This window comes from Ciconia boyciana, chromosome 2 (genome assembly GCF_034638445.1).
Source record: "Ciconia boyciana chromosome 2, ASM3463844v1, whole genome shotgun sequence".
NCBI lineage: Eukaryota > Metazoa > Chordata > Aves > Ciconiiformes > Ciconiidae > Ciconia > Ciconia boyciana.
Window position 1 is genome coordinate 98,031,557 of NC_132935.1, and position 17,533 is coordinate 98,049,089.

The following is a 17,533-nucleotide window of genomic DNA, read 5'->3' on the forward strand; positions in this document are numbered from 1 at the left end:
AGTAGTTTGTTGCAGTGTACTGCTAAATGGAGGAAAAATCAGAAACTGCATCAGACGACCACTCTGTATTTCATTCTAGAAAATAGCTAGCAATTATAATTACTCACCATGTTTCTGGCTCAGAATAAAAGTGGCATTGCACAAAAACCACACTGAACATTCATCGTGATTAGAAAATGCTCCATACCTTGGAGTGCAGTGGAGACATAAGAATAATTTTAAATGCAAATTAAATTGTGGGGGTAGCAAAGAGAACAGATAAAAGACAGTAAAACAAAGCCTTTCACTTTCCTCAAATTAGCAGGCTAATGTAGTATAAAAAAAAGCAGTTCTACTCAGATCTATGCTAAGAGCTTTCATTTCATCATAATATAAAACAGCAGATCCGTCACCTTTCTCTATTCAGTACTCTTGATTTCGAGGTTGAAGTGAAAATTAGAAGCTGTTCATTCTGGCTCACAGACTGGGTTGCATTTGCTTAGTCTTATTCCATGACAGTGGGATGGAAAGAGGTCAGTAACACTGGTAAGTACTTATCTCCTGCATCTGATTTTATTTATTTATTTTTAAAATCTTTCACAGTGCTTTGGCTTTTTATCAATGTGCATTTCCTGAAAAAAGCTACATCGTGTATTTTGTAAAAGGCTGTATCTTAAGCAGAAATGCAATGATTCCTTGAGAATGCTTGTATCAGATGTTAGAGCTCCTTCAAGAATGAATGAATTACTTAAAGTAGGAATTCTGTAATAGGAGAGGTTTCTGGATAATCTATATATTTCATAGCATCACTGGAACATTTTGTGTGTTGCTTTTTCTGTCTGCCTTGTCCAACAAGCAGTACCAGATAAGAAACGACTCTCTTCAAGATGTTATTTGCATTATATTCATAGCAAAACATTTAACAATCTCATTACCCTTGTGGTAAATGATGGAGAAAGTAGGTATTTTACTCACTAGTAAGCAAATTATTAGACAAAACACAATGTTATGGTTAATCATTACAAAACACTTAAAAAAAAATCTCAGAATATGGGATGCAACAAGGAAGATCAGCATGAAAAACAAATTCTTAAGGAAACTTGATGTAGATTCCCCCCCCCCCCCCTTGGGAAAGTTTTTATCAAATCAAAACCAGGGGCTTAATTTTTCAGTATGAAGGGTGAGGAGGAGTGGGGGAGATGATCGTAGTGTCACCTCCTGTTGCTAAGTAACAACATCTCCTGGCCATTTTTATCTGATAAAGGAAGTCCAGTTGACGTTATGCATTATTCATCAGAGTTCCAATCAAACAATCAAAATTGTTTGCTTACACTGGGGACATTTAGTAAGATCGAAGAAACCCTCCTTGAAACTACTGGAGCTTACACCACTGCCAGGCAGCTCTTGATACTCTGCAGTAAGTATCATTTCTGGCTTGGGAGTGCTACAATAAAGTGAATTGCTGAGGAATTTTAAAAGTTTTCTCATCAGGATAGGCTTCTGAATTTTAGAAGGGACTGCATGTTTGTTGATGAAAAATGAATCGAAGGAAAAAGAGAAAGCTTTGGAACCCTGGTTTCCTGATTTTTGCCAACGTAATTAAAGGAATTGCATGAAGCAAGGGTCAGACTCCCTGCCCCAAACCTTTCTGTTGGGTTTGCACAGAAAAGGACTAGAGGTATTTTTGTCTGTCTGTCTTAAAATAAATGTTGTGCAGAGCTGTTTGTATGCTTATGATTATATGCCGTAGCTAACTGAGATGTGGAGGAGAGAACTGGATTGTGTGTTTTCTGCAAATCCTGGGTTTTTTTATGTGAGTTGTTCTGAGTAGAAGAAGATGCAGAAGGTAGCAAGAAGGCTGGAGAAGGGTCATGATAATGGGTGTAATCCAGGAACTCTGCCCAGCAGAGGCAAACCTGATTCAGTGTACATCTTAGACAATTGTAATCTAGGATCTAGACAGATCCGAGGTTCGGAAGAATGCCAAAAATATAAATCTTAGCTACTAAGCAGTGCTAGGAGTAGCCTACCATTTCCTAATGATTGCTCTTATCACATCTTTTAAAACTGATGGTGGGATGTTCTGTTGCTACTTCTGGTCAGTAAGAGGGGAGAGGGAAGGCAAGGTTGGCTTCTTGTCATTTAGGTGGAATGAAATGTCCAGAATATTGTGTCTTCCTTTCTAGTGTGGTGTTTTGGCGTAAGTGGCACGAATGCTACCTTTAATGCAGTCTGTTACACTAGTGCCTACTCAGAGGTGCTGGCCATGGATCTGGCTAAAGGAGGTTCCTGCCCAAGCTTTTCTGATCGTCTTTTTAAGAGCAAATGTAACAGGCAGGTGAATCTATGTATTGTAAGAACTGGAGACTGTGGCTAGAATAAAGGTGATTGTACTAGGAAGGTACTAGGAATCTTGCTAATACTGCAGTAGGACTTTTCTTTTATGTCTTTAGACAAGGTTTTAAACCAAACATCCTAAAATAGAAAAGGATACTTATGAAGTTCTATGAATAGTGATTTGCAAATGCTTTGACCCTAATATGCCAAATGAAGTACTTTAGTGACTGCCTCCACAGTTCTTTCCAACAATAAACTAACCAGCTTTTTTCTGACATCTCTGTAATCTTTCCCAGGAATCTGACTGATCATCCATATCGGAGTATTGTGCACAAACATAAAGTTCCTTCAAAATGGACTACTTTTTGGATGTCGAGTCTGCTCACAGACTGTTTTACAGTCAAGGAGCTCAAGGTAAGAAACTCTGGTACTGACTTAGAAAATGACTATTTTAACTGTATAGTTAAAATGTACAGGGCCAGACAAAGGCCAGCCCTTGTGACTGACATACTGAAGTGTACAGAGGCCATAGGGAAAGGCCTTCAAAATCCATGAGGTGTAAAAGGGATTACAAGAAGACTAATGATAGGGTTGATCTGCCCTCTCAGAGGATAAGGAAAAGCTATGCACGCTGTTAGGTGCACAGCAGGAGCAAAAGGAACTGCCAAGATCCAGACTCTGGTGTTGCAGAACCCAAATGGACAAGTCGGAGAGGACAGCAGTGGCCCGCTGCTTGCTGTGTAAGCCTGTGGTGTCCTTCCCCTTCCTCCTTGCTTATTGATGCTGTCAGGATCATAATGTGGTGTTATTCAGTGCTGCAGGAATAACTGGTTTGGGAAAGCCCTGAGGCAGTCCAGCACACTGTATGCAAACAGCAGGCTCTCACTGGTCTGCATCTTTCCCTGTGAAATGCTGGCCTCCACTGAGCAGCAGCAGTGCGAGAGAGGGAAAGAGTAATCAAGTTCTTTGCTTTAATGTCATTGAGACTTGTTCACAACATAGATGATATTTTTGGTAAAGTCAGTTCACATTTTTCTCACCAGCTCTATTTTTGGAGAAAATTTGCAATTTCAGAGAGAAGGGGGTTTTTGTTCCTTAAGCTTTAAACACAATATTAAATTGAAGAAAACTGTAAGAACCAAGTAGCTCTATCAGCCTTTTATGTTTTTATCTACTGCCTGTTTTTTTCTGAAAACGCGATCCAGCTTTTTTCCACCAGTAATTTCACCAGTTGCCAATCAAATTCAAAGTCCAGACAACAGAGTTCTGCCTTCCCTCTGGGGACCATTCTCCCAGAGCAAGACCTAATCCACCCGGGGGATGCCACCGTCCCAGGATACACGGGGGTTAGTACCACCTTTAACCTTTGGCTCAGCTGAGGTGCTGCTGCCTAACACATGCTGCATTGCCCAGCTGCGGTCCCAGTTGTTGTGATACTTTTTGATCTGTACAAGTCACAGAAAACCTTTCTTGACACAACATAGCCTTCTGCATTGAACAACAGAAGCAAATGCTAAGCACCTCCAAATCAGGGAAAAAATCGGCTGAGGGCAATGACTGATTTTGCTGGCTTTTTCTCCATCTCTAAAATGCAATGGACACCTGAGCATTGCTACAGAAGTAATATGAAAATAAGTTCTTCAATATCCCTATGAGAACAAACCCCTTTCTATTCCATAGAAACTAAAATTCAGGAATCTACAACTTACTGCTTTACAAGCTATAGCAATTTACCAACAGCATCCCTGTGCACTGCAAGGTACAGAGGGGACTATGGAAGAAGGAATACGTATTCATGCAATTAAAGTCTATTACAGTAATGTGCACAAGGTGACTAGTAAGGGTTGCAAAGGCAACCTTCACTGTAAGTACTTCCAAGAAGGCAAGGGAAAAAACCATTATCTTACCCATACTTGGAGAAATTATATTGTTAGCCCATACAGAAATGCTTGTACTGATCAGTTAGATACGTGACTGAAATTTTAACCTTAGCACCTGGTTGATTCTTTTTTAATGCAATTATTTTGCCTTTTTAAAATGCAAAATGAGGAAAAAAATCTGTCATGCAGAACTGTATTCCTTGATACAAAAGTCATCAGCAAGGGGTTGACCTTTAGATCTGTCATGCAGGTTTCTATCCCTTGGCCAAAACAAGTAGGAACCAGCACTGAGACCTGCGGATTTTTTGTCCCTCTGCTTGTGAATGTTTTATGAAAGACGCCAACGACATGCTTCCACTGTGCACCACAGCATGGTACAGAGCCTCCCAAACACTAATTACCTCCACAACTGGGAGCAGTACATTGATATAAGAGCCATGCTGCACTTAACGCTCTGTACCCTTCAACTTTTCACCTTCCTCTTTGCTCCTTTTACTGCATTTTCCCCAGCTCCTGTCCTTCACATGTCTTACCTCACATGCTTGTGAGGCCTCTTCCCCAAACTCTAGTACTCTCCCCTCTCTTCATCCCTCTGTGTTTGAGGTCAGCTGCTTTCCACAAGCTGGGTGCCAGCAGGGAAATCACTCTAGGCACAGAAGTGACAATGCTTCTGCTCTACGTTCTCAAATGCTGCAACACAGCAGCCCCCTGGCAACAGGAGAGGTGCTTGAGGGGAAGGATGGATGGACAACCCCACTAGCAATAGGTGTGAGAGACAAAATGTGGCCTGTGCAGAGAGAAGTTTCAGAAGGCTTTCACTGTCTGAGATAGCACTGAGCATCTCTCAGGTGACAGAGATGGCTTCAGCAGGCCAAACGATAAACCCCTGGTAGAGTTTACTCATAAAGATTTCCTGTAGCAAATGCCTTTATCACCATCCTTAGCCCCAAACTTGTTGATGGTAGTCTTCATCCCCTTCCTCAGAGCTATCTTACCCCCTGTACACAACAAGGAACTCAACCCTATCGAGTGTGTGTTAATGCTGCCTGTATGGCTCTGATAACTCCTGTCGTCCTTGTACCTTGTGCCAAATTTTAAGGCTGTTTTCCACAGAACAGGCATTTCTATATGAGAAAATGGCATGATTTCTCCAAACATTTCTCCAAAAATAACATATTTCTTTCCTTATCTGCCTTCTGAGAAACAGTTAAACTGCATTACCTATAACTTTCTGAAAAACCAAAAAAAATACACTGAATGTGAAGTACCCATCTGCCATAAATAGCGTAGCTCAAGTAGCTAGTTTGGAATGGAATAAAAAGGTGTGCAAGTAAGCATTGTCACCAGATCTACCTAATGGGATCGCAAGTGACTATTTGATGTTAATATAATAACATGATGCTATTAGCAAATCATGCTATCAAGCAGCATGTGTATATGCATTAAAACTGCATTATGACAGAACTGAGTGAAAGAAGACTACAGTATTCTGCCATTTAATTTGAAACAAGATAAGAACAAATTATATGTATTATTATTACTTTAGTTATATTATTAGTTATTGCATTACAAAATTCTCTGTTTACAGACCGTAGAATGGGGGTTTATGACCCACTTAGTCTTTCTGTGAGATTTGAAGATTTCTGCCTTTTAATCCTTTGATCCTCCAGATCAAGAAAAAAACTCCTTTCCAATGTTTTCACGTTAATGATATGACAATGTTACAAATGGCAGCTGTAAAGCACTCATTCTCATCTGTACTCACTCCTTGTGGGTGGAAGAGAAGCGAAAGAATAGGACTGCAAAATGTTGGGAAGGAACTCAAAGAGCTATGATGGCATTGCTAGCAGATGATATCAAATCCTAGCTGACTTCACGTCTTGTGTAGTTGCATGCAGGATGCTCTGACCTCAGCAAACAGACTGAGACAGGGTTTTGGCCTCCAGCAACTAACCGGTTCTCTATCTCTTGCTGCCTGCACTAACGCCCATAGCTCATCCCTACTCCTGCAGAAAGCTGCAGAACTGCCTTTGCTGCTGTAGGGTAGGAGGAGAGAGGTGTTACCTTGTCAGCTGCCTCCTCTCCTTCCGCAGAAGCAGCCATCACCTCACTCCTGTGGGCTGAGCGCAGAACAGAGGATGTTTGGCCATTCGGGCTGCATCTGCTGTTCAAACAGCTGTTCCCTGTTTCTTCCAAGGAAAGTGAAGCAGGAGGAATGGAAAAGTCACAAAAGCTGGATCTGGCAGTAGGATTATCTAGATTTAGAAAACTTGGTAAATGAAGCCAGCTGGCTGTAGTCTTCAGATACAAGCCAGAAATATCCTAAGCCCCACAGCCCTCCCTGACTGTCTCTTCTGTGACCGTATGTTGGGATCTAGGAGGTGGGGGGTGTCCTTGCCAAGTGCGTAATGCCTGGTGATGTGTCTGCAAATCAGAAGCAGGAAAGAAGGGACTGTGATCCCCTGGACCCAGCCCCTTGCCCTAGGAAAGTCTGAATCTGAAATCTAAGGATTGAGCCGGACTTTAATTTTTGAAAAAGTCTTTTCCCTTTGAAGTGCTTGGAAGATACTAGTCATTCATGGATGTAAATGTATTCTAAATACAAATCTACCATGGCTTTTAGCCATGAGGGCTGAAAGTATATAATGGAGCCCGGAATAGGATTCAGCTCACCTACCCCTTAGGCATCCTCTGTGAAGATGTTTCCACCTAAGACTTCTGACTAGCCTGGCATGTATCAGTGGAGAGAAACAGTCATTTTAAGAGCAGCGTCCACCTCATCTTAGACATCTTCCTTGGGATAATATAAATCTTGCCTTATTCCCTCTACTGATTATGAAAGCCTAGACAGCTAACTTGAGTGAAAGATGCCTGTGCTAATGGCATTTGTTTGCATAGAGGAATCACATGTTGACAGGCAAGATAGGACCTAATTCAGGAAAAGGAGTAACTTCCCCAAAACAGGTCAAGTTGTAATCCAAAGCTGTAAATGTGCAGATCCCGCCTCGGCTGTAGCCTATTTTGGAGAGACATCAGCTTTGATCTTGAAGTTTTACTTGAAAGAAGTTATGCTTTGGGGCATGCAAAGAAAGAGCTCATATTTAACAGAGCTGAGCAGGCTGGCGCTGAGGAGCAGCAGAAGCAGGCTGCTCCATAAGGGAAAGCGAGCCAAGAGTCAGCAAGACGGGCAGAGGCAGCAGTGACAGTCACCAGATTCAGCCAAGCGTCCATATCATCAGACAAGACCATGGTGATGAGGCAAGTATGAGGGCAAGCAAGACATCAAGTCAGCAGTCTGGATGTGGATCAGTGAGGAACATAGCCAGGCACAGCCACAGCCTCGCTCAGCCAGTGGGCAACAGCCTTAGTGCAAACATAGCTCCCAAAAGAAGGGAGGAAGCAGCTGTTGAGGCTTCTTGCTGCTTTCTCAGACAGCTCCAAAGCTGGTCAGGGCTTCTCAAGCCGCTGTCTCCCAACAGCTGTGCCATGTCAGAGGGCCTGCCTTGAGCATAGCTAACTAAACTGTGTGCAGGGAGTGCATGCAGGGCCCTGGCTCTTGGTACCAAGCTCTCACCTAGGCTTGTTCAGGATTAAGACACGAGGAAACCCTCCCTTCCACTGTATACAAGGGGGTGGAGCCCCTTGGATGAACTCTACGAGGGAGAATGACTTCTGCCCAGTACATTATAAATGAAGGCTTTAGGTACTGTCATAAAGGGAGAGTTGCCCATTGCAGACTGTGCGTAGCACTCTTCTGCAGCCATGAGTCTGATGAAAGTGGTCCTAAGACTCACTCCCTCTCTTGGTGCCTCTAGCAACCCCACACCACAACCTGGTGGGACAGGCTCGACCGTGTAGTCAGGACGCCATTCTGGGCTGCGTGAGTCCACCTTTGTGCTACAGTCGGATCCTCCGGTCCCTGCTGGGAGTCTGGGTTCTGCTCTCAGGAGACTTCTGACTCAAGGATAAAATCGTTTCTAATTTCCTGGAGACCTGTGCATCCACTTTTCCAGTTTTATCTCCTTTCGCACCAGCAGGGGGCACGAAGCTTAAAATTAACTGCATTGATTAAGTATTTCCAAGATGCTCCTATGTACCTTGAAGCTGCTTGCCAGTCCATTTGGCAGGATACACTGTGCATATTTAAATAACTGAACAAAACTCTCGAAGGCTTATCTTAAACTATCTTTTGTATCTATAAAAAATTTACAGATCCACTTACATTAGGTATGCTTTAACGGGTTGCAACATTCCTGCAATCTACTTGATGAATGTAAGGAGTGAATAAAAAATGTAAAGTAGAAAAAATATGGAAATAAAAATACAGTCCATATGGCCAAGGGATAACAGATGCACAGGATTGTATCAACACATAGGGGTTGATTGCTTAAAAGATTTCAGGAAATCCTTCTTGATCAGGTTTGCAGGTTTAATAAAATACTCCCAGGTACAGTTTAATTCCACATTTTCCTCTCGCACTCTGTCTCCACAATATATTTATTTCACTGTGCTTCACTTTTGCTCATTTATTTTAATTCATACAGTGCTGACTCATTCTAGATGTTTGACTTTAATCACTGCTGACTAGTCAGTGCTACTTCCCTTCTGCTTTTGCATATTAAATTATGTCCAGTATTTTACAAAAGCATATTGCTGCAGTATCCCCAGATCCTAATCCAGAATGATTCCACTGCAGATGTTCCCTGTGTAAGGTAACATTAGGATACTCCATCCACCAAAAATTTATGATTAATCCATCCTATAGATTAACATCTCTTCAAAGTTACGTTATTTTGCAGGTCTTTTTCTTTTTTTATTAATATGATATCACTAGTTCTTAGACTAGTAACATTAATAACAGAAGAAATAGTAACAGCAAATGTGCATTCCTGATGTAATTTCCCTCCCTTTAAATCCCAGGAAATAACAGATCAACATCAACCTTTTCCTCATCCTTTTAAAACTTTTTTTTCCCTTTCCCACCTCCTATTCTGGCATATCCCCATTATTGAGAATTTAGGAACAGGCAACTGAGTGCCATGATTGGAGTCTCTGGCTTGCAGAGTCAGGTTGCTTAGCTTCACCAACTGTATAAAAATAGCTCACGATGAGTTGCAGTAACTGTACTTCAGCTACTTTTTGTTAATTTATTTCAATATCCAGTCGGCCAAATTAAAGTCAGAAGAAATAAGGATCTTCTAATTCTCAGCAGCATATGTGAATAAAACTAGGATGTTTGAGATCCAGTTCTCTATACCCCTAAATACAGAAAACTTTAGAAGACCCACGCATGGATCACACTTGAAAAAAATTGATTCTGAAAACAGAATCTATTTTTTTTCTATTAAAAACTAATTTTAAATAACCAAGCCTCTACTTGCCCCTATTTTGTAATAATTTAGCTGGTTTGTTTATTTATTTATTTTCAATAGTCTGTTTTCTGGAGCCTATGCCATTGGGCACAATGGCAGAGGAACAAGCATGTTTCCTCTAAATTGTACAAAAAACGCTGGTTAGGCTGGTTGTGTGTACATTTACCCAAATATCACAAACCAGCATAACGAGCGTGTGCATAAAAGTGGATATCCTTTTGCACGGGTACTGTTGTTTGCAACCCTCAGGCCTGTGTTTGAATGCTATGTCTCTAAGTACTTTCTTTCAGATTACTGATGTCCATCAAACTGGTGTCAAAGATCTCAACAGCTTTGCTTTAGAGACACGAAGCAATCCATATGCATGTGCTTCTGTGTTTATCTGGGAGACACAAGCCTATAAATCATTCTTCATAAATGACAAATTATGTCCTCTCCAGTGCTTGCACACATGTTCTACTCTCTTCCTCTCCTGCCAGTCATACCCCATTTCCCATCTCTAATCCTTCAACTATTGTTCTTTATCAGTTGCATTTAAAACAAGACAAAAGTGAAGTGGCATTAAATCAGACCAAAAGATTTTTTTTCCGGCAAACATCCATTTGGACCCATTGCTTGGTCTGTCTTTAAAGAAGAATATTCACAATCTAATAATTTTTTTAGCACAGATGGAATATCGTGTTCTAGATGCATCAAAATGTACCTGAACTAATGTTTTTAAAGCTTACATTTAGCCAAAAATACATTTCTGTGTGCATTATCTACGTGTTAGGCTATGGTGAGCCCTTTCCACAGAAGTATGAAGGAGGAGAAATGAATAAGAAGCTCGTATGTTTCTCTAACGAAAAAAAAGTAGCAAGAAAGAATCCTACTCAATCAGCAACAGCAGCACTGCAATTAAAATATTTTCACAGGTGTTCTACAAAGTTGTTCAAAATTTGCCCTGAGAAATGAGGTTTTCCTCAAAAAAGTCTTAAAGATTTCTGATGTAAAACAGTAGTTCTTTATAGCTATTTCCATGTCATCTGAAGTTGCTTGTGACTATATGCATCAGAAACATACCCTTTCCAATGCACCTAGGTCTAGACATCTCCAGCAGAAACATTTTAGCACTTCACTTGTACTAAGATTAAAATAATCAGGCCTCAAGTTTTTGCCATTTCGAGGTAAGAATCTGCTATGCAAATTAGGGTTTCTAGATTAAGACCCTATTGAGCCAAAAATGACCAGGGTATTTGTGTCACCAATGAGATATTTTAATAAAAGTCAATTGATAAAAGTGGATGGAAAAATCTAGATGAATATTTCACGTTTTCTCTGACTAATTTTTAGGAGGATGGCTTTTCATCTCTGAAAGTTTTCCGATTAAAAATGTCCAAAATCTTTCTAAAAGACAAAAGTCTTAAAAAAATCAATATTGTAACCCTTCAAAACCTAAAGCTAGTTCTTGGCAAACAAAAATTAGTACTCATATTTTTATTAAAATATGTGGAAATGTATTTTAATGGAAAAAATGCAAGCCATCAAAAATTCTTTGCAAACTGTCCCCCATGTTTTCAGTAATTTCAAACACCATTCAAAAATTGGACCACCTCTAGATGTAATTAAATATATTGAAATTATATGCTCAAAATGCCTCTGAACATGCAATATAATAATGTCCGTGTTTCACATTCCCTTCTCTGAAAAGCATACTTGTGTCATACTTAGTAACATACAATATTTTGAGACAACAAATGTGAGATTATGTATAATCAGTTCTAAGGTGTCATTACATACATTACAGCATTTCTATTTTTAAGGTATTTTTTGTCCATAAGCAACCTTTTCCCTTTCTAACAAACACCAGACAAGATGTTGCCACAATGTGCCAATTGTGGTGTAACCCTATGAGGAACAATGCAAAAAGAATGAAAGAATTTAACCAAAATGACTGATTTGCCTTCCGTGTTCTGTTAGAGTGGCTGCTTAAAATGAGTTTTCGGACACTGGTCTCAAATCCATTTGCAGCATATGCGGGACCCTTAATGTATATTGTAATGTAATTCCTTTACTCTAAGACCTTCAAGAGGACACTTTTTAATTTTCCTGAAAAACTATCTCCTAAAAATGTGTTCCAGAGACTGAGTCGGTTTGTGGAGAGCAGGTGAAGCTAGAATTACTGGTGGATTATCTGTGATGGACCCAATGGTCCCATCAGGCAAATGTTGACAGCTTTACTAAAAAATGTATGGCGAGTCATTCTTGTAATAAGGAGTGCTATGGATTACTGTTAGGAAAAGAGTGTGTACAGGTGTATTCATAGCATGCATAAATATTCAGTGTCACTGTATGGATATCAGAATGTGATCAGCTATACTTTCCAGTCCCGTAGCTGCATAAGAATTGATCTTAGGTTTTTATTGCAAAATGTTTTAATACTTATTAGCTTCCTCTGAAATTTTTCCAATGTTTACTTAAAATTTCCAGTCATTCTTGAAAACTCCTTTTGGTAATATACACAAAGGGGAGATAAACATGGTTGTCAAAGTAATATATAATGATTACTCCAGGAAACATTTTCCAGCATCCACCTACCCCTAGTCAAAATGAATACAAGCCGGATCCCAATATTTTGACCCAAAAGGTAAAAATTATTTATAAACAATTATATAGAAAAGCCCACTCTTATTCTCTGTTTACCACAAACGTATATGCAATTTGGTGGTGTTTTTTTTCCAAATAGATTCCTGTGCTGTGATGCAGCCAGCCCTGCAATGCATGGGTGCCCTTTCACTGACTTTAACTACATCTAGACCGTGCCAGTTTTAAAAGACAAATCTTTTACATGGTTGTTTTATGGGAAGATTTTTACAATGCTGACTTCATATACAGATAAATCTTCCTTAAGTGTAAATTTGATGATGCAGTACACAAAATTCTCCATAGCAGAAATTTTCCATTCTCTTTTATCTTCATTACTGTACATCCCTATTACAAGGGAGTAATAGTTTACAGTCTAGTTGCAGTGTTTACTTTAGCTTAATCTAAAGAGTTGACCCCATTAGATCAATTTCAACTCTTGCCCTTTGCTTTTACTTCAAATTCAAATGCTAGGTTAGAAATGAGCAAAAACTTGAAAGAAATCTACTTAAAACCAGAAAACAAGTAAGTTAGACCAGAAATAACCACTACCTCCAGCAGTGCAGATTTGCTTGTTTAGTAAACTACATAATGCTGCAAATTGAAAAATAGAGCGTGACAGCTTTTGTTAACTCATACTAATTATATGCTATCATACCTAACACCTAAGACAGGTTTTAGGCATCGGAAGGCTTTTGACTGACAGGTATTATTTGGAACTCTCAAAAACTTTTAAAAGAAAGAATCACAGTTAGCAGGCTGCAGAATATGCTCTTAGTCACTATCAGTCATGCTTTCCAGTCCCAGCAGGAAAATGTAGTTCATTATTAGTTTTTTGAAGTGTGTTTTTTGAAGCCTTTTTGAAGGCTTCTATCTTACAGAAGCCCTAAGATAAAGACTGTTATGCCAGATAATGCCCAAACAGCAAGAAACATCCAGAGTTTAAGCTCCTAGGCTCTTGCAGGGTCCCACATGAAAGTTAATGTTAATAGTCCCGCACTATGGGTAAGGACGGGCTTTCAAGCTGAAGTTCTCTTTCCAGCTATACATGAGGTGGAGGAGAAAGAAACACCCTGAGAAGGTACTTGTGCATGGTGCTCATGCTTTCAGTGATCAGCCAGATCCCAGCTAGCATTTGTGATAATCTTTGTCTACTCAGAGAAAGAATTGAGGTGGATATATTTATAGAGGCTCTTCTGTTTGTGATTTGTAATTTATAGGCTCAGCACCCAAAGCATTCAACAGCCACTCACAATTACATTTCACATAAAAAACACCTACATTAAAGGGACATTATCAAGGCTGTAAGGTCAAGTGCTAAATACTTAGGCAATGCCAGAGTGAAGGTTGCCTCTGCAACATTAATTCATTCTCCTTATGCATATGTATTATGGTACGGTTTCTAATTGCATGATGACACAGTAATTTTTTACTATCCTACCATTTGCTTCATGAGTGCATGGAGTGGGCAGTGCTCACTTAATGAGCCAGTATTAAATATTTTGCTTTCTCCTCCTTGAAGGCACGGCCCCAAGCCATTTAAACCCTGTTCAGAAGATAGAAATTTTAATTTCCTCATGGGCTTTTCATTGGTGCTTCACAAAAGTAGATAATACTTTACAAATATTAATGAATTTATATCTTCATGAAATCCCTAGTGAAAGAAAATGATGACTCCCCCTGTTTAGCTACTAAGAAACTAAGACATAAAGTGATCAGGAGCAAAAAGTAGCTGTTAATTTTGAGCACCCAAATCAAGACAACAAGAAACTGAGTTTTGGAATAGTTGCTGTAGGCATCATTTCATGTGTCCCAAGCACAGCTTCCACTGATTTCTGCAAACTAAGCGAACACTTAAATACTTCCATTACATACATTCCATTACATACAGGCATCACAGCCTCAAAAACAGTATTCAGGAAAAGAGAGACTGCAGCTGTTGAGAAGTTGTGAAAAGAGTGGTTTAAGTGGCAAAACTAGGAACTTTGAACAAGCAATCTGTGGCAGGAACAGAGCTATAACCTGTGTCTTCAGGGCACACAACACAGCAGTCTTTTCTCTTTTTGGCATCATTCAGTGCAGCCCTTAATTCTGCAGCATGTGAGGCAGGGACCTTACAGCAAACAGCCTCTTCTACTACCTGCTACAGATCCTCTTTTCCATTGAGTGATTTTCTTTCTCTTTTCTTCTCTTTTTTCCTTTTTCTTCCTCTTCCTCCCCTTCCTTCCATTTCTCCTTTCTCCTGCTATTCTCCTCTTCATTTGTTCTTTCTTACCAGCTCGTCGGGCAACTCTTCTCACCGTGCCCACTCTGATGACAGCGTCTTCTGAGGATGACATAGACCGGAGACCCATCAGAAGACTCCGGTCTAAGAGTGACACCCCTTACTTGGAAGAAGCTAGGATCTGCTTCAACCTTGATAATGGTAAGACCATCCCTTCCCCAGACAGCATATGATGTTCATTAAAGACTTTTTTTGAGATGCAGATGGACCAGATGGTACCTCCTCATTCACAAGTGGTATGGTGGTTCACCAGACATCCAAGGATGTCATGGCTGTCTAGCTACAAGCTCCTGCATATGTATGAACAGAGACCCTTTTCAAAATTCTCCAGCAAGTACTAACTAAAGATTTTCCCCTGTTTTAGCTAGGGTGAGACAGTGAGATCAGAGCAAAAGAGAATGGCTTTGCAAACAAGATATATTTATCTTACCCACTCCAGGCATCCAGAAACATGAAAGTTCTTGTGAACATTTATGAAGGGATTAGAGCTAACAGCAGACTTCAGCTGAACCCAATATTACAACCATGGAAGAACATTCAGCATGCCCCAAAACCTCTATAGATTTAATTGGCAAAAGTGTAACAGAAAACTCTTGATTCTGCAGGAATGAGTAAGAGAGCTGTCCCCCAAAATTCAGACCTACTATCGCTGCCTGCAGAGTTACCGAGCCCTGACATTCCCTAGTCCTTTTTCTCATTGAGGTTGACCAAACCAAAAACCTTGGAAGTACTGACAACTTAGTGACTTTAAGCAGACCAGGTTTCATTACAAAACCTGAATTAAATGGGATGAACTAGTACACTCCTTGGCACATATTTTAACTGTTTAAGTCTCACTTTACATAGCACTTTTGTGCTACCCAGATTTTTTTTTTTAAATAGCATTTTAAATTATTTCTATTACACTAACATCTAGAGGTCCCAACTGAAATTGGAGACCTAACGTGGCAGGCAGCCTACAACCACAGGGTACGAAATAACATCTACATAAAGAGCTGATTACTAAATAGAGAAGACAGAATAGGGGAGAAGCAGCAAAACATTGTCCCCAGTTTGCAGCTGGAGAATGAAGTTACTGATTTTTGCCTATAGTAACATTTTTTTCAAAGACCTGCCGAAGTGACTTATGAATACAAGTCCCAAGCTTTAAGTGACAGTCAGTTGTGACATCGAGCATAGGCTCCTCAGTTCCCTTGGCATTTTAAAGCGCTTGGCCTGGTGCACCATTCTGGTTTACTTAATGGGTTTGCCCAAGGAAGGAGAGGAAGGAGGTGAAGGGATGAGCCCTTAGACTTCCCACCAAGTCTCGATCCAGCCGTGCTTTGAGTTTTGGGACCCCTAGGCTAGACGAGAGCAGTTCAGGGTGCCGAGGACTGGGGCGGGAGGTGCCGGGCCTGCTGCGGGGTGGCACCTCGGCCAGCCAGGCCCACGGTGGCGCGTGCCACCTCAGCCAGGCCGAGGCGCTTGGCGGGGCGGGAGTCACCTCAGCCGGGATCCTGCCCTGCGGGCGGGAAACCACCTCAGCCGGGATCCTGCCCGGGGAGGGCGGCTCCTCAGCCTGGCCCGGGCCTCCCCTGGGCACGGGGGAGGCAGGGCCGGCGCGGGCAACGCCGCTCCGTCCGCCCCGGAGCGAATGTCGCCGCCCCGAGGCGAGCGGCCGCGGGCGGGACTCGGCCGGCGAGGGCGCTGCCGGCGGGCAGGGGCAGCGGGCAGGGCCGCCGCGGCCGCTCCCGTCCGCAGATCCTTGACGGGTTTTCCCTGTCTCTCCCCCTCCCTCCCTCCGCTCCTTTCTCCCTTTCCCTCTCTCTTTCCCCGTCCTCCCCTCCCCCTGCCTCTCTCTCTCCCTCCCCGCCCGCCCCTCCGCCCCCTCCTCGCCCGGCCGCCCCGCGCCGCGCCGCCACTCGCCCTCGCCAGCTCGCCGGGCCACGCTGCTCACCGTGCCCACATTAATGGCGGCATCTTCCGAGGAGGACATCGACCGCAGACCTATCCGCCGCGTCCGCTCCAAGAGCGACACCCCCTACCTCGCTGAGGCCCGCATCTCCTTCAACCTCGAGACAGGTGAGAGACGGCCCGGCACGGCGCGGGGGGGCGGCCCGCCTCGCTCACGGGCGCCCGTGGACCGGCGGCGGGGGAGGCAAGGAGGGAAGGAGCCGCCCCCGGCGCCACGGCTTCCTCCCCCGCCAGCGCCGGCGGGCTGCCCGGGCGCCGCCGCCCGGCCCTGCCCTGGCGCCCGCTTCTTCGCACCTCCCCGGCCTCCTCCGGCCCTGGCCTACTGACCGGCTCCCCTTACCCCCGCACCTCTCACCCGCCCCGCCGGGTGGTGGCTTCCGTTCTCTGCTCGGCCCCTCAAAGCCTCCCCTCTCCCAGCGCACCCTCCTCTCACCCCGCAGAGTGTGGTACCACTTCCCCGCAAGACTTCTGGTCTGTCCCTCCTTGCCAGGCAACCCTCCTGGAGACGCTGCCCTTGGCGTTTTGCAAGTCTCTCCTCCTCTCACTCTTTGCCTTCTTCCCCTGATGGGTTTGTGCCTCAAAAGTGCAAGGAAACTTGTGCCTGCGTTGTCCACTTTTTCTCAGTCTTGTGAGGTTCCCCGTTGCCTCAGCGTTGGTTTTTGTGACTCTCGATGGGCGTACAGCCTGATGCTTTCTACCAACACATCTCCAGTTCCCCACATTCACCTCCTCCTGCCCGTTATTGGGACGAGCCTCCTGCAAATCTGTGCCTGACCTTTCTGTCCCCCTTCTCCACTGCTGCTCCTTCTTCTCTGCCACCTCTTCCTCATGGCTCCCTTGAGATTTTGGCTGTCCCCTTCAGTTCATCCTGCACATGGTGACTATCCTGTTTCTTTCCTACTAGGCCTGTGGTTTTCCCTCTTTCCCTGACCTTTTCTTTCCTTATGGGCTCTGTCAACAGTAAACTACACCAGAGGTTACTTGCTCTCAAAAACAAAGGAAAAGAAAGTTCTTTCTGTTGATTCTCTGCACCAAACCAGACTTCCTCTGGCCGTGGCGGGGGCATGAGGGAGGATCTGTAGCCAGGAAGCTCTACTGCAGCCTCC

The 17,533-nt window shown here is 42.8% G+C and overlaps 1 protein-coding gene across 2 annotated transcripts in view; it reads left to right on the forward strand.

The window, feature by feature from the left end:
• Positions 1-2,635: 2,635 nt before the first annotated feature.
• The window catches only part of PHACTR1 (phosphatase and actin regulator 1), a 318,657-nt gene continuing 303,759 nt past the window's right edge, over positions 2,636-17,533 (forward strand). For both annotated transcript variants that reach the window (XM_072851388.1, XM_072851389.1), the window contains exons 1-3: positions 2,636-2,730; positions 14,469-14,615; positions 16,389-16,535. In XM_072851388.1, the coding sequence (XP_072707489.1) occupies positions 2,670-2,730; positions 14,469-14,615; positions 16,389-16,535 (355 nt within the window). In that variant the 5' untranslated portion in view covers positions 2,636-2,669. The remainder of the gene's footprint in view (positions 2,731-14,468; positions 14,616-16,388; positions 16,536-17,533) is intronic.